We start from the raw sequence: 27,919 nt of genomic DNA, 5'->3' as shown, positions 1-27,919 counted from the left end.
ACCATACTTCTTTGCAATAAGTAAAATGCAATGAACCACACAACTGTCTGCCCATCATAAACTTCAAAATCAATGTTATTTTTAAAGCAAAATTTTGCATAAAGCACACAAATGGAGAAGCTGAATTTATATTAATTTGTTGTTAACATAAATGTTTAAAATACATTACTTAACACAGAGTAAATGAAAATATTTAATGCAGTTTTTGTGAAAGAACTCTTTTTTTCTGAGAATATCACTGTTCATTTAAAATGTCAGTGTCAGAAAATGGAGCAGTATTTTCCCACAACTATATTTAAGCTCCTATTATAATGATATCTTAACCTAAGTCAATGATTTTGATTTCTAATTCATTAAAATTGCCTTCTTCCTATCAGCTACTTTAGACTTGAGAAGTTTCAAATTAAATGAAAATATTATTAAACCTCTTTCCCATAGAGAACAAATAATTCCTAAGTGCACTATTTAATGATAAGCTGCATCATGAACAGTAAGTTTAAATACTCATGACTGAATTCACATCTTGAGGGAAGTATTCTATCTATGTTAAAATTAATTCATCAAGTGAAGAACAATGATCTCAATGGAAATTTCACAGCAAATATATATTTAAATATTCAAAATATTTAGGTGACTGTCTACCCTATTTTCTTTACCAAAGATGACAACTTTCTCTCATCTTAGGTATTTTTTAGCAATTTTGTCCACTCCATATTGTTCATGGTAAAGTCTTAGTTCATATACTACCCTGTACTTTCTTTTAGGCATAAGCAGGTAGTTGTAAAAATGTTCTTCCCAAATGTGTTTGTGGCTCAGAGAATTAAGATTATACTTTAATAAAACTGAAACCTAAAGAAGAGAGATTGATATTATAAAATGGTCTGATTTTTCAAGGGGAGTATAAGAAATATTTTGTCCTAAGGAATAAAAGTAAAGTGTACCACTCTATTCTTTGTATATTTAACTTTTAACTTTTATTTTATAGTGTATTTTTATTTTCTTAAATTCAAATAAGATAAACATTAAACTAACAAATATTTGCTTTTAAAAACTGATATAGAGGAGAAGTTGCTTACAATAAGAGGTTTTTAAAAAATTTAATCTTTGTTATATTTTTCCACTACCATTTAGTCCCCTTATACCTCCCTGTCCCCAGTAATCACCACACTATTGTCCATGTTCATGAGTCCTTTTTCCTTTTTGCTCAATCCCTCCTTGCCCTAACCCCCCACCAGCTGTCAGCCTGGTCTCCATCTATGCCTGTGTCCCCATTTTCCTAGTTAGTTCAGTATGTTTATTAGATTCCACATATGAGTGAAATCACATGGTATTTTTCTTTCTCTGACTGGCTTATTTCACTTAGTATAATGTTCCCCAGGTCAATTCATACTGTTGCAGAGGGTAAAGTTTTCTTCTTTTTTATGGCCAAATAGTATCCCTTTGTGTAAATATCCTAAAGTTGTTTTATCCACTCATCTATTGATGGATACTTAGTCTGCTTCCATATCTTGGCGATTGTAAATAATGCTGCAATGAATATACAGGTGCTCATGTTCTTTTGAATTAGTGTTTTTGGTTCTTTTGGATGTATTCCCAGAAGTGGGATCACTGGGTCAAAAGGCAGATCCAGTTTTAATTTTTCAGGTGTTTCCACACTGCTTTCCACAGTGGTTGCAGCAGTCTACATTCCCACCAACAGTGCACAAGGGTCCCCCTTTCTCCCCATAGAATCTGTTACATTTTGTAAGAGAATGTCACAGAAATTTTTAATTTGTATTTTATTTTCAGATGTAAAATATTTAAAAGAGGAGGATGCAAATCGCAAGACTTTCACTGTCAGCAGCACCCTGGACTTTCGAGTGGACAGGAGTGATGACGGAGTGGCAGTGATCTGCAGAGTCGACCACGAATCCCTCAATGCTACTCCTCAAGTGGCCATGCAGGTGCTAGAAATACACTGTAAGTAAATGCTCCCCACCCCTCTTTATCGTGGCAGCAGATCTCTTCATCTGTGTTTAAAATCATTTCAAAATTAGGTGAAGTTACAGAAAATGTGCAGCAAAATCTACAGCCAAATAAAGTAAAATTACTCTCAATAGTATTAATCAAGTTCAAAGGAAGTAGTCTTTGGCTGAGTATCATTACATTGAAGGAAGAAAAAGGAGGCATCAAAAGGTTAACGCTCCTAATTACCTTGCAAACAGTGGCTTGATGTTTGGGTGCACATCTGGGTTGGGGAAGGAAAAGTGGTAATTTTGAGACAGAGAGTTGGGGAATCTGAAAAGGTCATTGATGAGCTTTATTGTATGAAAGAAACTCTGTTACATGCAAATACATCTTTCTATCTGTGCTTTTATTAGACTATTTTTGTTATCTCCTCTATGAAATATACTGAGTCTGTATGAATGCAAGGGCATATCAAGTATGTTATCTTCATCAATATCATATTATTTGCAAGTGATAAGAACAATATTAACTAGATGACTCCAGGAGGCCAGATAAAGGCTTCATTGGCATTATCTCACCTCACGTTATCTGTTAGAGCATCAGCATAACAAACTGCTGTGTAGTTACTCTGTTTAGTCATAATTGACAGATGAAGACACCAATGATTATAAAGGTTGAGTCACTCAGGCAAGTTCACACAATGAGCAAATTGTGGACTTGTCATCATAATATTTTTAGTAGTTAGCAAGGTCCTAGGTATAGGAGATCTATAAATATTTATCAAAATGAAAGTGAATGAATTAAAATAAATAAGATAAAGCAGAAAAGTAAAAGAGTAGAACACTGGATGTTGTATTTCTGAATTGGATTACTTGATTTTTTTAATATTGGAAATTTCTTATTTGCTTTTGTTATCTATTAAAGTTCTAGATTGAACTTACAATTTAAGTAAGATGTGAACTTATATTAAATACTAAAAGTTTAAGTGTAAGTACCCATCTTTGAATATGCCTTATATTTGCTTTCACTTATTTATTGAATAAGAACTTATTGAGTGCCTACTATGTAACAGGTATTGTATTGGGCACTGGGGTTACATAAGTGACCAAAAAAGAGCAACAAAACAAATCAAGATGGTCTTCAAGTGTCAAAATCACCGCTACTACCAACAGCAACAAATTCCTTTTCTGTTACAGCATCTGTCCTATGTAGGAATGACAGAAAAACAAAATATATAAATACAACATGAACTAATACAACATAAATACATGAACTAAGTTTTATGGGCAAAAATGAAGCAACACTGATGATAAAGAGTACCATTGGAGAGGTGGGGATGGGGGTCAAGGGAAGTGTGTGTGTGTGTGTGTGTGTGTGTGCGCGCGCGCTATGTATTATATATATGGAGGTCTGTCCAGAAGATATTCAACCAAAGTAGCACAATGAATAGAGACATTTATTGAACAAGATAGAAGATACAACAAACACTGTACATAGAATGACAGTGACACCTAAGTCCTCTTCAAAGTAGGCATCTTGGGACCTCACACAGTTCTCCCAGTCACCATCAGCTGCCCATTTTATTTTCCTGAATCTCATCAATGGTCTGAAATCTCTTCCCTTTCAAAGGTGACTTTAGTTTTGGGAAAAGCCAGGAGTCAAAGGGCACCAAATCTGGGCCGTGAGGGGCTGAGTTACCTAGGTGATTTGATGTATCACCAAAAAAACTCTGCACAAGATGTGATGTATGGGAGATGCGATGTTGTGGTGAAGCTGCCAATCACCAGTTGCCCATACCTGTGGCCTTCTGAATCATCCAAATAATTTCAGCTGAGGAATGTTCAACTTTAATGCCAAATTTGATGCAGGTTCATTGCTCTACTTGCTCAGTCATTTTGAATGCAATGATCACACAGTACACATGCTCGCTCAACAGTGTCTACTGCCCTCACTGACCAGTACAGGGAAGATATCATGGTTCATGCATGCACATTCCAGTCTACTCTTCCTGGCTGCTAGGTTACATTAATGTTACATAAGCCATTCTTACCATATTAATAATGGCTGGAGTTTTTATCAGGCATATCTTGTATGTGTAATATTTTATATACACATACCAAAAGAGAGAAGGAAGAGCAAGTGTAAAGGCCATGAGGTAGATTCATGATTTAGTGTTCTAGGAACACCAAAGGCAGCAGTAAAACCAGGGTGGAGTGGACTATGGGAAAATTCAAGAGGGTGTTATGAAAAAAGTTTGAAGTACCAGGGGAACTAGGCCTTTAAAAAACTTTCTTTCACTGAAAAATTTTCATTCTTATTATAATTTTTAATTATTGTTCATTGTGATTTAATTACTCTCAGTTTATTTGTCATTAAAATTGTTATAATTTTACATAGTTTCAATTATATTAAATTGGTTTTATTAATTTTCTGTTCTTATTGAAGCAGATACAGAAACAAGCATATTTTATAGCCCAAACTGAGACAATCTATAAATTTCAAAACTTATTTGCACTAAGACCTTGGAACAATTATTGAAACTGATTAATATTTAAATATAACCTAGAGAATTAATTTTTGTGAGGAACAAAGTAGACAACTTAAGTTCATAGCATTAAAAAAATAATATATCTCCTGCCCTTAGTCAACTTAGGCTTCTATAACAAAAATGCCTGAGACTGGGTGGCTTATAAACAATAGAACTTTATTTCTCACAGTTCTGGGTGTGAGAAGTCTAATATCAAGGTTCAGGCACATTCGGTGTCTGGTGAGGACCTGCCTCCTGGTGCGCGGATGGTCTTCTGTCTGTGTGCACGCATGGCGGAGAGGGCTAAGAGAGCCCTCTGGGCTCTGCTATAAGGATGCTAATCTCAATCAGGACCTTCCAAGGCCCCACTCTTTATCATCACTTTGGAGGTTAGGTTTCAACATATGAATTTGGGCAGGACAAGCATGTCTATAGAATCTTCCCTTTTCTATTTTTCTTATTTCATCCATGTCTTTCAGTATATGGAAAGGTATAATTTGATATGCTGAGAGAATCCAGATCATCAGCATTGTAATTTAAAGTTATTTTCCTTGCATATAAAGCCAAGTAAAACTATATATTTTTTAAATGTAATATATAAAAATTATATTTGGTTGCTAATTTAACTGTAATCTCAGACATAAAACTAATGAAAGTTGAGTCATAAGGAGTGTTGAAGATTGCCAGCCAAAGATGGTGGGCCATCTGCTAGTATCCTGGACAAGTTAGGTTTATTGGGTGTTTTATGGTAAAAGAGAAGGCAGGCAAACCAGGCAATCTTGGAGTGTGGGTAAGAGTTAGGAGTGGCTTTATGACAAGAGTTAGGAAAGACTTGTCCTGAATATTTTAAAAACAGTTCTGGGATTGGATGCGGTCAAGGCTGGGGGTGAGAGAGTAATGAATATGTTGGTAATGTTTACCTAGAAAGCAAAAATTTTAAAGCAAAACTTGTTTTCCTGTTATAAAAATGCAATGGCTAATGTGCTAATTTTTGTGGTTGCTGAATGTCTTGGTGTCTGTCTTGTTTCAGACCTGATCGTGCAGTAGACATTCTTTATCTTACTTCATTCCATAGTCGCAGAATGGCTTCGTCTGATTACTGTTTAGATTCTAGAGAATCGTTTATGTGTTTTGAAAATGTTTCAGCTTAGCTGTCAGATGCCAGTCGTCAGCTGCTAAATTCATTTTCATTTTCTTGGGAGTCTAAAATGGAACTATTATACACTTCCTGGGCATTTTTAGTTCATCATATTTCAACATGCGTTATTAAGCATACTTTACAGAGGAAGGCAATTGAATTGCCTAATTTTTTAGAAAGTTTTGTATGAAAAATGTCAAACTTGTTGGCCAATTAAAAGTAACAACTCATTCTATCATGGTTTAATATGTAAGTGGCTAGAAGGCAGAAATCAGATCTATTTAAATAATTTTCCCCCAAATCTAGCATACATACCATCATTTAAGTATGTGAAGTTAGTTAGAACTAACTGATGATAATGCTGGATGTTACTTTAGTGATGCAGAACATTCCCCAGAGATGAAATGAAGGGTGGAGAGTGGAGAGACAACATTTAGCAACAGTCTGCATCAAAATTAGAACAAATTTGGTATAGTCTTTATAAACATCTAAGCATCTCAATGGTTATTTTCAGAGATAGTAGATTATGAATCTACCTAGGTGTGAGGGCAACATTCATGATGTGGCAATTTCTACAGGTGCAAGTGGAGGGAATTCAAGAGCTGAAAAAATAGGGTGGTTAGTTTACAACTTATGAAACATAAATTTAGGATTTCCACATTGTTTACAACATTCCTATGAATAATTCCAGACTGGCCCAAATAGAAAAGTACTTACTTGGCCTTCTGATCCCCGTAAGCAGAAAAGATGCCATTGTTTTCTGCAGTGAATGACAAGAGTAATTATTTAACCTAAAATAATGTAAAGTTATGACTACACCTGAAATAAAAGCCCGTGCTATTGTGGAAAGACAAGTGTGATGAGAAATAAGAAATAAGTATTAAACACATAGTGAGTGTCAAGGAGCATTATTTTTGAAAAAATACTAGACACAATTATATTTCTAGAGCTAAATATTTTAACTCTGTAATCTTGTAACATATAATTAAAAAGAATTCAGCCTATAAAATGTATCACAGCAACATTCATTGTTCTCCAAAATATTAATAATAAATTCTACTGTCACTGCGAAGGGGGAAGGTGTCTTCAAACTTGAAATTAAACAAAATGTTGAATTTAACTGAGAACCACAAATGCCTGCACATTTCACTTAATAGGTAACAGCATATTGTGCACCTGAGCAAAGGAAAAGACCAATTTCTTTTTATGGATAGAAATTCTCATTCATTTTCTTGTTTTTATACAGATCTCATTGAAACAGTAACCATTCTTTGCTGATTTAATTTTTAGAAGAACAGATTGTATGAGTCAGGTTTTATTTAATTCTAAGTAAGAGTAATGTATCTGTACTAACAGAAAGAACTATGCACAAAACAGAAAAAAAGACAATAGCTGTACATATATTTTCCTTTAATGTAATTGACACAATTACATTAAAAATCAACTGTTTTAGAAAATGAATAACACAAGAGGCAGATTAGAATTTTTTCCAGGAATGTTCTGAGGATGCATTTAATATCATGGCACGAAGATGCCAATATACATAAATAAAAACCTCAAGTTTAAGCCCATGTTTGTGTGTATGTGTGTGTGTTGTAAAGTATATTCTGTGTATAATTCATCTCTCACTTTTGCATAATCCTTCCACTCCAGCACTGTCCAATAGGACTTTCTGTGATGATGGAAGTGTTCTTTAACTGTTCTGAAATTGTAGCCAATAGCAAGCTACAGGTGACTGCTCAGTAATTGAATTAGGAAACTTGTGATTAAGAAACTTTGCTTTAAATTTTGTTTAACTAAATACCACCACTTCAAATGATTTCATCATACTTTCATTTTCTTATGTCGTTATTTTTAGCATAGTTGGAAATAATAGATGAGCTAAGGGTGAGGAAATGGTGACATAATTATAGAAAGCTGATATATTAAAAAGTTTCATAAGAAATATAAAACTACTACAATGTCATAATATACCTCATAGTTATGAGTCCAATGTTTTTGTATCATAATTGCAAATAAAATATTAAATCTATTTTTAAAAGATTGCATTTATTTATTTTTAGGAAGGGGAAGGGAGATAGAGAGAGAAACATTAATGTGTGGTTCCCGCTTATGCACCTCCTACTTGGGACATGGCCCAAGACCCAGGAATCAAATCCCAGCCCTGACTGGGAATCAAACCAGTGACCCTTTGGTTCACAGTCCAGCACTTAATCCACTGAACCATATCAGCCAGGGCTAAATTTATTTTTAAAAGTAAGATGTCTCTTTGATTTTTAGTGGACCTCTAAGAAATAAAAATACAAATGATAAAATATATATTTAAAAATAGAACTATTACTAAAAGAAACTCAAAAATTAAAATTGAGACCACTGAATTCAAATATTATCCTGAGGATTAATCTTGCAATTTTTTTAAGGAGGAAAATTTTTGTGTATATTTTTAAAAATAAGGTTGTTGATTTAAGTGATTATTACAGAACTACAGAAAGTTTTATTCTGCCCTCCAAAATAACTTTTCAGTTTTTTAATGGTGCCCAAGATATTGTCATTTGCCATTTAGTTTTTGATTTGAGTCTGGGAGGCTGTGCCCATGTGGGTGGTGATGAAAGTGCACTGATTCTTCAAGGCAATATGCGAGCTGTGCCCCTAGAGGACTGGGCCACGCTTTTACAACTGTGTTGTTTAGTCTCCAAATGCAGGCTCACAATCTCTGGCATAAAATATGAACTTTTAAAGAAAATACCTTTTGAGTATGGTGTGACCTTCAAAATCAGTATTGCATATTTTAATATTCAAGTTCTGAAGTCAGATAAGGATAGGCTGGAAAGCAAGCTTCTCTTTATGACATCATACTAGTCAATTTAAACCTCAATTTTCTCCTCAGGGAAATGTACCTATTTTGTGTATTTTGTAAGCATTTAAATCATATAATGCATCACACAAATACTTGGCTTTTGGTTTTGTTATTAATTGGAAAGTAATATTCTTTATGAATACAAAGAAGTTTAGCAAATAGTTTCTATGAGATCTAGAATCTATGAGATCTAGATTGTGGAGGAGAATGGGAAAGCTTGAGAATAAAAACACGGAGCCTGTGAAATAGTTAATTAAATATATATCATTGTAATTTTGTCTAGGGCACATACTACTCACTGTCACTGATAGAAATCAAACTTAAACTTAATTATATCAAGAAAATAAAGACAATTTTTAAAATATGTTTTCTTTCCAATAATAAAAGCTACAAATAAAATTTCCTTAGCCTAAAGGAGAAATTTCCTGGAAACTATCTATGTAATTATACAGTTACCATTTTATTTGACTTTACTCAATTTAAATACATTTCAAAATATACCACCAAATTTAAGAATTGTTTCATAATTATTTTTTGACGATGATGATGATTTTTTCTCATGTTTGCCAAAATGATATTAAGAGAACATTTCAAAGATTAGCTAATGTATGAAATGAAAATAAACCTGATAACTGACAAAGTGACTAACAAACAAAAACTGAGGTAGCTCTACCAATTCGTATAGCTTTCCATGTCATGTCACTTGACTTAGCCTATGTGGTTTCTACTATTGTTGCATGTTTGTTAAATGAATATTGAATGCATAAGCCCTCCCATGGCTGATTTATAAAACATCTTTGTATTAATGTGTTCATTTCATTATTTATTATTTCTCTTTGCATATGCATGATGATTTTTTTTCCATGGTGCTTCAATAATGTTTAAATAAAATAACATCTAAACATAAACAGCTTGAAAGTGTTTAGAGACACAGTACATTTTGATTTCTCATTTTGTCCTTTAAATGATGATATGCAGTCTTATTTTTAAAATGAGCTTTCAGAAGAGTCAAAATGCCCTTGCTAGTGATGAAATTTGACTAGTGACCTTTCTGATACCTTTTCCTAAGTAATCCAACTCCAGTGCTGAAGCTATCAACTAGCCGAATTTCTTCCTGCTCTCCAAAGTGAAACTGATCTACCAACAATATTGAATCAAAACTGCAATGTACATCAATTCATTAGGTCACTAGTACAAGAGAGTTTCATTTGATAAATTTCTAAATTTTATGTATTTTATTGTTTTATCATAACTTTCCCAATTATAAATTATTTTATTTCTAAATATTTTAGTTATTGTAATAACTAGAGTAAGATCTTGGAGAAACAATGATTGGAAACTAAAATGTAAGTAAGGATCATAAATGAAATATAGAGAAAATGCACTTAAAGTAATCTACTATAGTACTCTCAATTGTAAAAATTTATGAAATAGAATATAAATACAAATATTGAAGCATTTATTATCTATAGTTTTACTGCTAACCTCCCTTCTCCATAAGACCTTCCTATGGCTCAGCTTTATAATAGAAACGTTTTGTTTATAATTGTTCCCTGATCCAGTTGGTTTCACACATGGCCAAATACCTTTCTAAACTTGCTTCTGAGCCTGATAATCACTTGATCAAAAACTTACGATGATTTCTTACTGCTTTCGCTTAATGGTCAAACTCTTCAGCTTAACAGTGAAGGCTTTTAAAGTATCCCACATAATGCTGCTCTCAACATACCTTTTAAAATAAGGCATCCTACACTTAACAGTATTTTTAGATGCTTCCTCAATGGCCCACATCCTTCTCTACATAACCTTTTATTCATCTCTGCCATTAATCCTCCCTATTTTTTCCTCTAGAAAAATCCCACCAGTTCAAATAATATGTATTCTATGAATTGTTTCAAGTGCTACTTCTCTAGGTAACTTTCTTTATTTTTGATGAGTATGTATAATCTCTTCCTAAATAACCCCCATAATTCTTGGTCAGAGTGCTATGTTGCTTTCATTTTTAAATTTTGCACTATTTTGAATGACATATCACTTATCTTTCTTATTGAGACACAATTCTTATGGTTGATCATATTTGTGGATGTATAGCATTTAATAATACTAGTAATACATCTTGTAAATATGGTAATTTATACAAATTTGTTGAAAAATAAATGTCACCAAAGTAATGTTTCACTACAATTAAAGAGAATTTTATGAACTTAAAGGAAAATTGTCTAATAGTTTTGAGCATTATGAAAATCATGTTGTATATTAAAAGAAAAGTGATGTTGAAATGTTATTACAAAATTACAAACAAAAAATAAATTGGACATTTTAGAAAAAGGCATTCATATGCAGAGAAATGAGCACGAGAGAGGGCTGTGGCTGAAGGGATTCTGTTTACCCTCAGTGTATCAACCCACTGCTCCTTGTAAAACAAGGTAGACCTTAAGATGTGAATCGAGTTTGTCTTCAAGATGTTTATTTCAGTGAAGTATCACATGGGCCATACTCAGAGCATTCAGCATTTCTTTCCTTGCAGAAGTAAACTGAAGTGTGAGAAAAGACCAAGCAACACATTTAAATGCACACACTTTGCTGTTCCTTAATAGTCCCCAATTTGCTGTTACAAGGAAGCTATATATAGGTAGTGAATAAAATAAAAGTAAGTATTTCAGAGGTGGGCATTATTGACTCTTTGGGTTAGATAATGTTTTGTTGTGCAGAGGCTGTCTGGTGCACTGTAGAATGTTTGGAAGCACTTCTGGCCTCTATCCATTAAATGCTGGTGGTGTCCCCTTTACATGCTCCCCACACTCTACCAACCAGAAATGTCTGCAGACACTGATAGATGTCTGTGGGAGACAAAATTGTCTCCAGTCCAGAAACACTATTTTAGAGTAAACTGGAAAGTGACTTCACAAAGGTGATTTGTGAATACATCATATTCCTTAGTATCAATGTAAGTTCCAAGAGATCTTTATAACAGTACTAAGTAAATTCCTTTGTTCAAAAACATTTCAGCAGTAACATTGCTATATAGCAAAGAATTATTCTTTCATCTGCAAAATGCTTCTAAGTTTTTATATTTCCCTTGATAAAAATTTGCTGTAGGGATAGTTTGTTTTATTCATGGTTATTATTTATTTATTAGTGGTATATGTAGATAAGGATATACTTTAATGAATAAGATAAGGGATTATATTTTACTTTTAAAATATTTTTCAGTTTTATTGTTATAACCAACATAGCATGGGAAACAAAAAAACGCCCATAATTTATTTATAAAAAATTGTGTATTTATTCTTACATGAAACTTCAGTCATCTTCAAAATACTAGCCTTTGATACAATACACCTATCCAGATGTTTTTTTCTGCTGCTCAAAATAATTTTTGAACTCCTGCTTTTGCCGTTTTGTTTGTTTATTTGCTTTACTCTTCCACATCAGCAAAACATTTCCCTGAGGACATTTTTCACTCAGGGAAACAAAAAGAAAAGTTGTTTGGGGCAAGATCAGGTGAGTAGGGAGGGTGGGGCATGGGTGTTATGCCATTTTTGGTCAAAAACTGCTGAACAGTCGGCATGGTGTGGGCGAGCGAGTGTGCTTATAAATCACCCCTCATGAGATGGGCAAATATATTGAAAGAGTCTTCAAAAATTTCACTGAAGCTGAAAGTATCCTCTCAATGCCCGCTGGTACACTGATATGGATGGGTTCCTAGAACACTCATGTAGTGGGGGAAGCCTGTACTACAAGGGGCCCGCCCTCCAGAAGATAATTTCACTTTTGAGGGGTCCCTTTTGCATTAATTTAAGGTATATAGTATAGTGCTTTGAGAGATGTGTATATTGCAAAACGATTACCATACTTTTCATAAAACCCATTACTTGCACACAGTTACAATGATTTTTTTTAAGTCATGAGAACTTCTAAGATCTATTCTCTTAGTAACTTCTAAATATATAATATGGTATTATTAATTATAGTTGTCATGCTGTACATTACATCCCCAGAACTTAGTCTTATAAGTGGAAGTTTGCACCTTTCAACCACCTTCACCCAAAATAATATATTTATTGGTCAAAGAAGAAAAAGATGTTAGAGGAAGATGAATGTGAGAGAGTTTAAAAAGAATAGAAAGAAAAGACATAAAGATAGACACCTAGACAAGGCATGCATAGAAGTCAATTACAAGTTCAGTTACATTGCCAGGTAGGTTTTACAAGGTCCGGCGCATATAGAGTCTAACACAAATCTTGGGCCAGGTGCCAGCGCATCCAGATGAAGACAGAGTTGATTCTGAAATACAATAGAGGGCACAGAACATACAACACAAAGCACCAATCCTTAGGGAAGTCTAAGAAAGAAACGAAAACACCAACATATTGAAGGTAATTAAGAAGGGAGAGAGAAGGTACAGCTCCCTGGGATGATTTATGATTGTGTAACTGGGATAAGCCACTTCTCTGGGTCTTGGTTTCATGGTCTCTATAAGAGGTCAGTGGCAGTCCTTCCCTATATCTCTGTATTGTAGTCAATGAGCCAATGCATACAGAGCATTCACATTATTTTCTATTATTTACCAAGTACTTGACCAATGTTTACTATTCTTACAAGACAGCTGACAGTTTTAGTTTTATAATGCACAAGTGTTTCTGGCAAGTAGTTGGAAAAATTACAAAAATCACTACTCATGCTTTTATTTAAGTAATATTTAATTCAGGCCCAGGAGTTATTCTCAGACTCTGAATAATATTGAGACTATTTTTGCTCTGAAGAGGTAGCTTTCCTAAGCATATAGGAAGCAATGGGTCATATCATTTATGAAAACACCTGAACTTCAGTTGTTGCAGTGTGAATGTTACAATATATAATGTTACCACCTTACAATGTTACAATTCTAGTCAAACAACAGGTATAGATGAGTAATAGTACTGTGCCTTGAGTGTTTTAGGAACTTTATCAGTGTTTATAACATTAAATTTCTGTTATATTTTTTTTATTATAGAAGGGGTAAGGGCATTTTATTTGGTAAAACATTTGACTTTTAACTTCTTTTATTAACCTGAAAAACCCCTAGTGATGGATAATCAAACTATGCTGTGAACCACTGACACTAAATGCTATAACTTGTGCTTTCAAGATTGTCTATCAGATGATTTAATAGTAGCTTCATCACAGATATTTTCTCTTTTCTGAAATCATAGTTAAGGATATAGAAAATCCATCCTACTAAATATCTGTACTTTGAGTCAAATCCTGAATAGAACAAAAGATGTCCTTATTTTCTATATTATTAAAGCTTTTAAAATTTTGAATAAGAACAGCATTTGTCTATTACTATATCTTTTGATAGTAATTTTGTTTCATTTCTTTTTTTTAAAGACTATTCTTAGAAAGAAGGGAAATGAAGGAGAAAAACATTAATGTGTGGTTGCCTCTCATGCACCCCCCTACTGGAGACCTGCCCTGCAACCCAGGCATGTGCCCTGATTGGGAATCAAACCGGCAACCTTTTGGTTCACATGCTGGTGCTTAATCCACTGAGCCACACCAGCCAGGGCTGTTTCTTTCTAAATTTTTCAGATAAGTAAAAATAATACTTGAAAAAAAGTGTGTTTTTGTGTTTTTATTAAAGATGAATTCTAAAGAAGTACTAAAATGTTATTTGTAGATAAGTGCATATATCCTTATTTTATGTGCTTTTGCAAAACTTCCTCATTTGCTTCATTCTGAGAGAAATAGAAGGTAGCTCATTTGTCTATTCTCCCAAAATTTAAGGAACTCTTACATTATGAAAAGCATTTTATTAGGCTCTGGAGACACATCATTCAATAGATTAAGATCCTGGATTTTGAATGCTCAAATGTGGTAGATAAAGCAGCCATTTAAATAAAAATATGTGTGTTTGTTATTGTTTTTTTTTTGCTAAGCACAGTGATTACTAATAACAGTATAAATCCTGTATTATAAAATAATTTAAACCTACTTATTTATTGTTCCCTGTCACTAAAATATGTATTCATAGGTAAAATATAAGCATTGTATATTATACAGTATACATTACATACATATATATATTTTTAATAAATATGATGTCGTAGAGTTGACTTATTTGAAGACATTTTAAAACAGACATGGTAATTGTTAGTTTACCAAAAAAAAATCTAAGTTCAACATACAAGATAAAACAAGTATAAATAATTACAGTGATAATAACAATGCATTCTTACAAACTTCCTCTTTTTTTACTATCATTGTTATAATATAATACTCTTATATTGGTAACTTAATTGAGAATTAATGTACCAAATTGAAATAAGAAGATATATAAAACTGTAATTTTTTTGTGTGTTGAGGTAGAACAGGATGAAATGTAACTCTCATTGCATCTAGACTGAAAAATAGAATATTTCCAAAGCAAGTGTGGAATTATTATTTAAGCAAAGTTTTCAAAATATATTTTCAATCCTTTGAAATATACAGTGGAACCTGGGTTCTCAAACTTAATTTGTTCTGGACACCTATTTGGAAAGAAATCTGTTCAAAAACTGAGAGGCACCTGAGAGATGTGTGACTGATGAAACAGGTGTCAGCATGAGAGGTCTGTCAGGTCGAGAACTGAAGTTTTGTTGGACAATCAAGACATATTTCCCATGAACAACTTGAAGAACCTTGAACAACATGAGAACCTAGTTGTTCAAGACAGGAGACCTTTGGAAACTGAAGTTTGACTGTATTTGAAATGAGAAACTACAGCCAAATAAAATTTACAAATAAATATACACAGGAAAAAATACTTTTTATATGTTTAATAGATAACTTGGCAATAATATATACTATAATAAAAGGTTTAATTTTGCATTATTTATATTCTCATTCAGTCTCATATCTTCATTAGTAAAAGGATTAATAGCATAATATATGTAGAGATTTAAGATTATTTTATAAAGTTATCTTATTATCTCTTGTGCATTGTGCCATTTCTGATTCTCCAGTTATTTTTATATATAAAAATACACAAAATATTTACATAAAGGATTAAATTATTAAAATGATAAATATTTTGGTGAAATTCTGGAAATTATAAAGTTAACATTAATTCTTTTTATGTGACTACAATTTTTGTTTTGTCTTTTATTTTTTATCTGAGACACCCGAGTATAGAAGTTCTATACCAATTTAAAAAGTATTATTTTTAGAAGTCATTCATATTTCACTAAATTAACTCTACCTTCATTTTATCCTAAGGGAGTGCTTGACTGACTCCCTTATAGATACACTAACATGAGTGAGGAAATTAAAATAGCAATAATGATGACAGACCTGTAGTGTTAAGTAAAAACCTGTTATAGACCAAATTATTTCCTGTTACTAAATATATATATATATATAGTTGAGATAGAATCAAATTTGGGGTACTAATCATGTCATTTTAGTATTTGATGGGATTAAAATATAATTTTGAGGATGTTTTTAGCATGCCATGTTTAAAGAGGAATGCTCACATATCGTGGAAATAGAACTGTGGGTGAATTGTTTAAATAAATTCCTCCATAAATTGAGCTCTTTCCCTGCCAAAATCAGATGAGAAAATTAGTATGTAGTAGTTGAATTAAAAAACAATTTTCCGTTTCTTAATCCTGAAAAGTTGTTACCTAATGGTGTCTAATGCAGAAAATGTGTACAAGGAAGAAAGTCAGTAATTGCTATTTAATTAACCTAAAGGGGAAGGGTCATCAAGGAACATGTAAAAAATACATGGAGTTTGAGGGTGGGAGGTACAGATGGGTGGGTGGGGAAGTGGTGGTGGGAAAATGGAAACAACTGTGCTTGAACAACAGTAAAAAAATTAAAAGAATGAATAAAAGTCAATGCAGTGGTATTTAAAAAATAAATAAATATAAGCTTAGAGTAAAAGTAAGCCTAAGGTTTATAATATGAGTATTTAAGGTTAATTTTACATACATCAGGCACCAACAAATTTCAATTATGTTTTCTAGTATTTCATAATTAATGTATTGAACTGATAATAAGATATATAACATTTGTGTGCCATTTATTTAATAACTTGTTTATGAAGCATGGACTTTGTATAAAGCACTGACAGACACTGAGCATGCAGCAGTGACTTTTTAAAAGTCACACAAGGTGAAAAGCAGAACATGTGGCAGAGGTATCTGACCAAATTTTTGAGTAATCAATGGTTGTTTTTAGCAAGGCTATCTAAATATTTTTCTTGGAATCCTAAAAGCAAAGATTAACCATGCAATATTTTAACCAGAAAAAATGATGTGATTGCATTTATGTTTTCCGAAGACAATTTTCTTTAGTTACAGAAGCATTAAAGGGGTGGAAAATTGGTACAAGGGAGATCACTATTATGGTAAAGCAGATAAAAGAAGTGATTGTGGAACTATAAAAAGAGAAATGAGATTTGAAATTATTTAGGAGGTAGATCAACCAGATGTGATTAGTTGATTGATTTAGAAAAGATGAAAGAACAAGAGGTGTCTCATGTGTATAATGGATGGAGACTGGTGGTGTTGTGCAGAACAGAGATTGCTGAAAGAGGAACATACTGAGGAAGGAAGGAAGGTCAGAGACTTTGAGTTCATTTTGGACTCAATGCACCATGTCTTTTAAACATTCTAGTGGGTGTGTCAAATAGGTACTGCATACACATAAGTGTAGCTTGTGGTGCAGAACTGCTGTGGGATGTAATTCTGAGAGTGATTGGTGAGGAGATAGACACTGAAGAGATGCATATTGCTGAAGAGACCTGGAGAAAATTATGTGAGAACAGATTGTGAATCACATTCTTGGTGATCTCAGTAGCTAAAGACTAAATATAAGAAGATAGCTGAACTGAATCTGGGAAAAGTAACAAGAGATGTGAAAACTGAGTCAGAAATGTGGGGGTGATGAACAAAAGAGACATTACATAACCTAGGGATAATTCTTAGGAATATTTGAATCTAATCAATACTTTATTTTATATCAACATTCTGATGTGAAATAAGAGTATTGTATTATATCCCTTGATTTTGGTAACTCAGTGGTTATTTGGTGGCCTTCATGAATGTTTGGTAGAAATACATGTTAAGCACATTATCTGTTTTGGCATGTAGTTATAACCAAATTCAGTATTTTGAATATGAAGAGCACATTGAACCATGCTTCAGGGAACTGTTTGTTACACAAGTTGTTACCTACCTTATAAGCTATTTAAACTGAAAAGTGCCGTGTTAAGAGCAATCAGACCATATTCTCTCTTCAAATAGCTACCTGCTGCTGTATATTTTACACAATTGAAGCAGATACATTCCAATCCATACCCCTTTGATACACATCACTCCTTTGTGTTGAATAGACCAGGAGTGCCAGGGAGATAACATTCCCTCCTGCCTCCAGAGTAATTCTCACTGAGAACTAAGGAGAATTGTTAAAAACAAAGTCTGGAAAAGGTCCAGCCATTGTTAATATAATGAGAGTGATTTGCATAACATGATGTAATCTGGCAGCCAAGGTGAGTGGATTGGAAAGCACATGTGTGAACAATGACGACTTCACTGTACTAGTCAGTAGGAACGGTAGATGCTGCTGAGTGAGTATGTGCACAGTGTGGCTGCCACACTCAGAATGACTGAGTGAGTACAGCAATGAATGTCCATCAAATTTTCTATTCCTCCATGGAAACTATTTGGATGATTCAGAAAGCCATAGCTAAGGGCAACTGATGATTGGCAGTTTCATCATGACAAAACACCTGCTCCTGGTTCACGTCCCATGCAGTTTTTTGGCAAAACATCAAATTACCCAGGTGACTCAGTCCCCCTACAGCCCAGATTTGGTTCCCTGCAACTTTTGGCTGTTCTCAAAACTGAAATTACCTTTGAAAGAGAAGAGATTTCAAACCCTCAGTGAGATTCAGGAAAATACAGTGGAGCAGCGGATGGTGATTGGGAGAACTGTGTGAGGTCCCTAGGTGCCTACTTTGAGGGGGACTGAGACATAATTGTCCTATGTACAATGCTTATCATATCTTGTATATTCTTACATACATGTCACTCTTTTTCATATTGTATGGCTGGATATCTTCTGGGAAGACCTGTATTCCCTAAATATCCCTGCGCCTTGCCCATCAAGGAACATAATTGAGGCATACCCTACATTTATCAAAGTTCAGAGCAGGATTTAACCCCAGTTGTCTCTGGTGTATTCTCTCAATAACACTTTTTTTTTATTTTCTTCCTTTTTGCCTCATTTCTCAGTGCTTTCTGAGCTCACCCCTCATTAAAAAAAAAAGTTCCAAGTTTTATCTGTTAGGGGTCTGCACTAGTTAGTGTTCTCCAGAGAAACAGAATTAATAGTGAGAATGGACACACACATGCACACACTAAACAATTGATTCACACAATTATAAAGTCTGGCAAGTCTCTGCATCTTCAATCTGAGTCAGCATGCAACAGACAGGAAGAACTAATTATTTAGTTTCATTCTGAGTCTAAAACGTGAGAACAAGAACTGATATCATTTCAGTCTGAGGTCCAGCAGGCTCAAGACCCAGGATGTTCAGTTCAAGTCTAAAGACTCAAAAAAAGTCAATATTTTTAAATAAATTTTATTGATTATGCCATTACAGTTCTATTTCCCCCCTTCATGCCCGTCCACCCTGCACACCCCTCCCCCACCCACCATTCCCCCCCTTTAGTTTATGACCACATGTCTCAAGTTCTTTAGATTCTATATTTCCCATACTATTCTTGCCCTCCCCCTTATCTATTTTCTATCTACCATCTATGCTACTTACTTTCTGTACCTTCTCCCCCCTTCTCCTTCTCCCACTCCCCTGTTGCTAACCCTCCATGTGATCTTCATTTCTATGGTTCACTCCTGATCTAGCTGTCCTCTTAGTTTGTTTTTGTTTTAGGTGTGGTTCTTAGTAACTGTGAATTTGCTGTCCTTTCACTGTTCATATTTTTTATCTTCTTTTTCTTAGATAAGTCCCTTTAACATTCCATATAATAAGGGCTTGGTGATGATGTAGTCCTTGAATTTGATCTTACTGGAGAAGCACTTTATCTGTCCTTCCATTCTAAATGAAAGCTTTGCTGGATAGATCAATGTTGGATGTAGGTCTTTGGATTTCATGACTTGGAATACTTCTTTCCAGCCCCTTCTTGCCTGTAAGGTCTCTTTTGAGAAATCTGATGGGAACTCCTTTGTAGGTGACTGTCCCCTTATCTCTTGCTACTTCTAGAATTCTCTCTTTCATTTTAATCTTGGCTAATATAATTATGATGTGCCTTGGTGTGTTCCTTCTTGGGTCCAACTTCTTTGGGACTCTCTGAGCTTCCTGAATTTCCTGGAAGTCTATTGCCTTTGCCAGATTGGGGAAATTCTCCTTTATTATTTGTTCAAACAAGTTTTCCACTCATAGCTGTTCTTCTTCCCCTTCTGGTACTCCTATAATTCAAATGTTGGAATGTTTAAAGATGTCCTGGAGGTTCCTAAGTCTCTCCTCATTTTTTTTTAATTCTTGTTTCTTCATCTTTTTCTGTTTGGTCATTTTTTTTCTCTTTCTGGTCCACTGCTTTGATTTGAGTCTCAGTTTCCTTTCCATTACTATTGGTTTCCTGTGCATTACCATTCATTTCAATTAGTTGAGCCTTCATATGTTCCTCTAATTTGTGACTAAAATCAACCAATTCTGTGAGCATCCTGATCACCAGTGTTTTGAACTGTGCATCTGAAAGTTTGGCTATTTCTTCATTACTTAGATTTATCGGCTCTGGGGCTCTGAGTTGTTCTTGAGCCATGTTTTGATCTGTTCATGCCTGTTACGAGCGAGGAGGTGTTCACCAGGGCGGAGCCACCCAGGTTGCTGGTTTGTGACACTGTATGTGGGGGCGGGGTCAGAGAGGGACAGTGGCGGTCCCCTCTGCCACTTTCCACCACTGGAGCCTGCAGGGTCTGTCTCACTGCTTTGCTCCTTCACTGGTTTATCTGCGCTCGACTGTGTGACTGTGGTCAGCCCTCAGTGAGTGAGTCCACCGCCTTGCACCCTCAGTGGGTCCGCCCCCTACTCCACACCTGGGATCCACCTACAGCTGCAGTGCAACTGGGTTGTGCGCCTGGGTTGGGAGCCAGGGTTGGTCCGGTGGATCTTTCCTGCCTGACCCCGCTCTGCTGCTGGCTCTGCCCCTCTTACCGGTTTGGCTGAAGAGTTCGTTGTTGTCAGACTTCCGTGTAGTTCAATTTTCTGTGGTTTGGCTGCGTTTTTGTTGCTAAAGCTTTCTTGTTTTTAAACTTGGTTGTGTGAGAAGGTGCAGTGCTTCCACCTATGCCTCCATCTTGGTGGAAGTCTTTAATTTATAAAAAGAGTTGGGCAAGGGTCAGCTTTTTTGTTCTTGTCAAAACTTCAATGGATTATACAAGAGCCACCCACTTTATTTTGAGCAGTCTTTTAAATCTACCAATTTAAATATTAACCTTCTCCAGATTAAGATGTACAAATAGGCAGTTACAAAATAGTCACAAGGGTGTAAAGTATAGCACAGGAAACAGTCAACTACATTGCAATAACTATGGATGGTGGCTAGTGGGTACTGGAAATATCGAGGAGAGCAATTTGTTCAGTATTACTGTCTAACCATGATGCTATAAACTTAAAACTAATACAAAATTGTATTAAAATAAACTGTAATTAAAAATAAAATATTAATAAGCATTCATCTTCTCCGAACACTCTTACAGAAATAGTTGTAAGAACATTTGGCTGTATATCTGGGTGTCCCATGATACATTCAAGTTGACACATACAATTACACATAACAGGCACCCAAATTAACATGATTTTCTTTCCCCAAATCATACTTTTGTGATCTTCATTCTGCTACATTTTTCCTGGAAATAAAGCTTTCTTTTACATTGTCAGAAGAAAATTAAATTTTGTTTTATGTATACAGAGTCAAATTTCAAAAAATCATAGACCTCAGTTTGCCCAGAATTGTTCTTGCTCACAGCTATTTCCCTGCATAAGTGTTAATATTTTCTCTTCACTTTAAAAATGTTCTGCTTTGAAGACAAAATTATATGATAAGTCTAATCATTAACTGTGATAATAAAAAATAGTGGTTATTTGTCTTTTATTTTTTTCTACTAATTAAAATATGATGAGTATGTATCATTTTTTCAAATTTATAAATATGAATGTCTTAAAGTATTCTTGGATCTTTTTCCACTAAGGGCGATTTTATTACTAAGTGGACATGATTAACAATATGTTGTAACATCTAAAACAAAAAGTTAACTTTTAGCAATATTCTAAATAGCCATTTCAAATGTCTTGCTAACTACTTTAGAGCAAACAGCATGTACCAATTACTGCATTATTGCATTTTTCAAAAAGATTTTGCATAATGCTGTGAGATAGTAGTTGATCTTGAGTTTTTTGTGGATACCTTATTATAAGCTCCTGGTATTTCTGCAACAATGAAAGTGTTGTTATTCAAATGTACAAAAATGCATTCAGTCCACAATAATAGTATTCATAGCTGTCTATAAATAGTTGAAGAAACAATTGTATGAAGTGCTTGATATTCATCTGAACCCAGTTTTTTGCAATTTCACTTTTAAATTCAGATTTCAGAAATAATACAACAGTAGTGCTCATCAAATATTCAGGTAGTTCTGTTAGCTTTCCATGGACAAGATAGTAGCTTCTTAAAATTACATACTTTTGTTTCACCAAACCTAAGAAATCCCTTTTGTATGTACACAATCATAAAAAAGAACATGAACACACAGCGTGATGTACAGTTACTGAATGTATAGTTTTATATGTTTAATGACCTTTTCATTTTTTTCTAGATACACCATCAGTTAAGATTATACCATCCACTCCTTTTCCACAAGAAGGACAGCCTTTAATTCTGACTTGTGAATCCAAGGGAAAACCACTGTAAGTGATTTAATGAGCAATGAAGTTTTTTTCTTCTTCTTCTTCTATTCTGCTTTGATTACTGGCTTTAACTGCAGAAAACCACTACTTTTGTCTTGGCTTGGTGGGCAAAATGATCTCTAGAACAGAAACCCCCTGAACCATGTCTTCATTAAGTGTCTGTAGAAGAGCGGTCTTTTTTTTTTTTTGTCATCTAGTGATGTTTCTGGGATGGTATCCAGCTGTGATTTTTTTTTCTCAGTGAGATATTTTGACATGAAAAGGAGTATAGGCTTAATCAGTCCCTGTTTATGCCATCAGATTGATAAAAGTTAGACATTATTGAACTTACTCTTCCATGAAAAATTTTGAAAATATTGAAGCTTATTCAAAATATGCCCAAATTTTAAAGTTAGATAAGCAAGCAGTCTCCTAACAAGGGAAATCTACTCTATGTCTCTTATGTAACAGCTCCCACAAAATATAATTTGTGAATGTAATTTTCTTGGAGGGAATGTAAATGAAAAGTGTCATGAGCTCAACATTTTCAATTGTATTTTACTATTAGAATGCCTTAGTCCTAACATTACTTCAACTCTAGAATTATACTTTTTCACATTCATGTTTATAAACAACAAACTCATAGAAAATTTACTTTTTATAAAAAAAATCAGTATTGATCATCCAAATATGGATTATTCAAATATTATTTCAGAGCCATTTGAATGTTCTAATGTAATAACACTCTAGTTCTAGCATAAATTAATTAGTTGATTAAAAAATTTTTCCAATTGAGTTGCATTTTTCTTTAAATTTTAAGAACTAAGGTTTAATTTTTTTCTGTATATAACTGGAAATGCAGATTGGTGCAGCCACTATGGAAAGCAGTATGGACTATCCTCAAAAAGTTAAAAGTGGATCTGCCTTTTGACCCAGCAATTTCACTCCTGGAATATACCCTATGAATCCTGAAATATCAAGTCAAGTCAAATTATTTAAAAAAATTGTTTTTAAAAATATTTGTTAGTTAAGTGTCGATTTCATGTTATTCTATGAGACATTTTTCTAAAAGTTTTAACTTCTTCAATTGCATAGCATTGTACTTTCAACAATAAGCATATTTACACTTCCTTGTCATAGTTTTGGTATTTTAAAACTGCTTTCTTTCAGTAATTATTTCTTAGAGATACAAATATGCAGATTTAAAGATCGGTTCTGAATTAATGTATTAATTTATCTTTTAAGAAACATTTAAGTGTTTTAAATGTTGAAAACATTTTTTCTTAGTAGCCTTTCTGCATATATCCTGCATGATTCACTTTAATAATTCTTACCATCTGATAAGATTAAATTGCTTATAGAAAATATTTTCAACTGTAAAATGCTATCAAAATGTGTTAGTGCATGTTAATATTAAAATTTTAACAAGTGCTTTTGGCTTCGAGTTCAGTACTTTAAATAGGAAAAGAAGTGTAGCAGACTATCTAGCCAGCTTTAGATATTCCTAAATCCAAATGTATTTACTCCTAATTCTGTGTACCTAACACCAGAAACTGTCCACTTTCTTTTCCATCTTCATTCCTATTCCTTCCGCTTATTACTTTCCAACTCTTTCTGCTCCTCTTCCTTATCTCTCTTTATGCTTGTGTTTTGTTTATTCATTTCTGTTCTCTCATAAAACCTCAGGGTTCAGCATAGGAAGACACAAAGGAACATAATCAGCATCAAGGCATGCAGAGCAAAGGATTAAGGCTTTTACTTTCCCTGCATAGTTTTGTTTCCAAGTACTTGTACCTTATCCACCCAAAGTTTACATTCTTTAGGCTATTTTCTACTATCTCCATTGTGACTATAAACTGCTAGTTATATTAGCAAAGTAACCTTTGAAAAACTAAGATGGGTCCTACAATGATTTTCAGCCCTGAAGCTTGAAGATGAAGAACTAGACACTCTCTCAATACACATCTTGCTCTTGCCATACATGCTCTTTTATCAGACTTTCTTCTATATTTATTCTCTTTCTCAAAACTTGCTAAATTCCTACCAAACTATTTCTAGCATGAGTTTATAACATATAGAAAACCTCTAATTAGTATAGTCATTATGTTCTTTCTTTATCCTTATAGGTCCCAATGTGGTGTATGAGTAAATGTGTATTATTTTCCTATATTGTTTTCTCATTCCCATCTTCATTTTTACCATTAGCTTCCCTTGTAGACCACCAAGCCATTGACATTAAAGGTGTAGCTAACATCCCTTACTGCCTTTAGACCATTGGTTTTCTTACGTCCTTCCTAATCATCTTGAAATCCACTCTTCTACAGTTTCAAAGTAATTATCATGTCCAATAAATGTAACATTAACTTCTTTAAAGACAGTCTAATTTCTAGCTTCTCTTTAATTTATATTATATCTCCAACAGTGCTAGATGAGGCAGATAGGACAAAAAAAACACAAGAGAAGACTAAAAAGAAATAATTGAATTTTCCCAAAAGGAAACTTTACTGCTCATAAAGAAAACAGTCTCACTAGAGCAGAGAGAACAGAAGGTGAATTGAAATGGATTAATCAGGGAAATAGTAGGTGGTGAGGAAGCAAAGGTAATGGGAGGATCGCCCACTTCAGAAAATGAATCAGGAAAAATGAAAGAGAAAGAAGGAAAGGAATTTATGCCAAAAAGAAGTTATAAAATAAAAAATAATAATAGAAAGACCATTCATATTTTAATATAGGATCAAAAAAGCCTAAAAAGTGTGGGAGTAAGAATAAGGATGTGATATCACAATGGCCAATGGACAGGTCTGAGTTTCCTATTTTACTGCCAAATTTCCGCTCCATTACTTTGGAGCAATTATACTTGATTCCCCATTTTGTGTTTTTGAAGTCACTGACAAGCAACACTGGCTCAGCTGACTGGCTCTCAAAACACTTTTTCTATTATCTTTCCATTTACCTGATCCACTTTTAATGAGCAGATGGGAATCAGAAATGGATAATGGATATATGTTTCCTTATAGCTTGTTGCTGACATAAATAATATATTTAATCAATAACCAAATATTTATCATTTCTTTCAAAATGTTTGATTAATGTATGATTTGCCCAACGTCATTAGGCATAGTGGTAATACACAAAATACTGCAACCTTTTGTATGAATCACAGAAGATGGTGTGGCTGAACTTGTGCTGAAAATGTTCATAACTTGCAGTCCTGTATGTTAATGTTATTGTCTTTGTTCTAAATGTGAGGGCCCCAGGAACTCTTGATGAACAATCCTGCCTTATTTGCCTGCTTTGGACTGAAGCCTTTTTACTCTTTTCCCACTGCACAGCTGCGTAACTTGGGCCAGGACCAAATTGTTCCACTTGACATTGCTATAGAGGCATTCTATTCTTTCCTTAAAAGAGAGATTACTGAACATGTCTGTCAATTGTTTTAATTTTAGTTTAAAGTGAAGACCAAACGAATGCCAGCCACTTTGCTTTCAAGTCCCCAGAGTTTTTGCAACCTTCTTCCTTCTTTGGCTGCATTCCCAGACAGCTTTCAGACAGGAGCCTATTTAGTTTATAGAAGTAGAGAGAGGAGTACGATAAAAGTACTAAGAAACTGCTATATTACATTAAAGCCATGACCTTAAAAGGTATGGGTTTTTAGCCCACGTGCTATAACCAAGGAATTATCATTCATTTCAATCCAAAGTCCAATCTTTAATACTTTTAAATATACTTCAGTAAAGCAATGGGACATATTCAGTGAAATGTGTATTTGACATTTATTCTACAAAAGAAAATAATTATAGGTATTTAAATTTTTTTCTGTGAATTCAGCACAATGTTTATGTTTTATTTACTATTTTACCTTCTGGCAACCACGTTTTTTTCCTTGTGTTCTTGTCAACAATTTAGTATATGTAATTGCCTAGACCCCTATACTGTATAAAAAGAAAGATTTTAATTTTTAGGAAGACAAATCACATACTATATAACAACTAGTGAGGTGTCCTAGAGCAGCCATGACACATCCATTTTTGAAATGATCAAGAATTTAGGAAGAAATCTCATAAGAACATACCAATGCATTTTCAGTTAGCATAAAGGAGATTAAAAATGATATTCAAATGAAAGCAGAACAGTTTTATATCAGGGCAGTTTCCTCAGCCTGTATGTCCCCTTTTGCCAATTACATATTATTTTCTAATTGTCATACAACCCAATCACAGCCAAAAGGAATGACAAGACAAACTAAGAGTTAAAAAAGGTAAGTTACCATCCAGAGCAAAATGCCAAAACAAGACATAATATGAATTTTGAAGAAAAATAATTGCTCTACAATATTAGCAATTATATATCATTTGACCTAAAGAATAACAGATGTTAATTTTACAAAATTTGTTGCTCACCTACCATCTATGCTATTAAAAGCTATCTAATTAATAATCAGCTTGTGGTTCATCTTCAGATGTGATACCTAAGCTACCATGCTCTTAGGCACAAATAGTTGTGTGGTAAAGTGGCAAGAGAAATACAAAACTAGATTTGAATGATAAATCTTGTGAATATATTTGGCCTCAATGGTGCTGGATGAGTCACATAACCATGCAAAATATTTTTAAAAATTAATGCACCTCACCTTTAGAGCCATTTCAGGTTCAATGCAACTGAACAGAAATCGCAGAGTTCCCTAATTCCCCTGCCCCCACACATGCACGGCCTCCACCACTGCCCACATGCCAAGCAACAGTGGTGCACGTACAACAGGAAATGAACCCATGGGCTCCTCATTATTCATGGACATGTTGTTATTGCCCCAAAGCCCATAGTTTGCACTAGGGTTCACTTTTCTACATTCAATATTCTTATTCTATAAAGCTAAGAAAATAAAATATAGTAAACAGTTTTTTCAAAATTAATAATATATATAACATTTCTGCCCCATGTCATTTCATAAAAAAATAATAACCACAAGAATGCTGATAAATTATTATTTTTACAAGAATTATGAGCAGTATATCTAACCAAGTTTTAAACTCAGAATTCTTAGTTTTATATTTAATACACATTCTGATATTGGGATATCATGACAACTCTGAAAATTGTGTTATCTGAGATTTCTTCCATGGGTTTGAAATTGAAGGTTCCGAGTAGAATAAACACATTCTAGGATGATGGTTTGTGACTTTAAAAAGGATGATTGAACAGCAAAGAAATCCAGGCTAAAGTAATGTCAAAACTGATAGATCAACATGGCTGTTTTAGTTGAGGATAAATAGAAATTATGAGCTGCTAGAAGAGAGGCAGGTGCATGAACCCTCTAATATAATATAGCTGGAAATGGGAAACTGGACTATTTCAAGGCACAGAACAGTGCCCTTATAGTATTAAGGTAGAAAGTTTTTCAGAACAACTGGAGAGGATTGGAAGGGGTATAGAATGAGTTTTGGTACCACAAATGTGGGAAAGGCTACACTCTAGAGCAGTTCTGCTGGGATGAAGGAACTAATCAGTTAGTGACTTTTG

At 33.9% G+C, this 27,919-nt stretch overlaps 1 protein-coding gene across 1 annotated transcript in view; it reads left to right on the top strand.

Annotated features, from left to right (window-relative positions):
- The window catches only part of CADM2 (cell adhesion molecule 2), a 344,109-nt gene that overhangs the window by 191,570 nt on the left and 124,620 nt on the right, over window positions 1–27,919 (top strand). Inside the window, exons 6-7 of the mRNA XM_053667234.1 lie at window positions 1,789–1,959; window positions 22,333–22,423. Coding sequence (XP_053523209.1) covers window positions 1,789–1,959; window positions 22,333–22,423 — 262 coding nt within the window. The remainder of the gene's footprint in view (window positions 1–1,788; window positions 1,960–22,332; window positions 22,424–27,919) is intronic.

This window comes from Artibeus jamaicensis, unplaced genomic scaffold, assembly GCF_021234435.1.
Source record: "Artibeus jamaicensis isolate MK-2021 breed Jamaican fruit bat unplaced genomic scaffold, CSHL_Jam_final contig_466, whole genome shotgun sequence".
NCBI classification, from domain to species: Eukaryota; Metazoa; Chordata; class Mammalia; order Chiroptera; family Phyllostomidae; genus Artibeus; species Artibeus jamaicensis.
The sequence above is the reverse complement of the archived record's forward strand: the minus strand, read 5'-3'. Positions and strand labels throughout refer to the sequence as shown.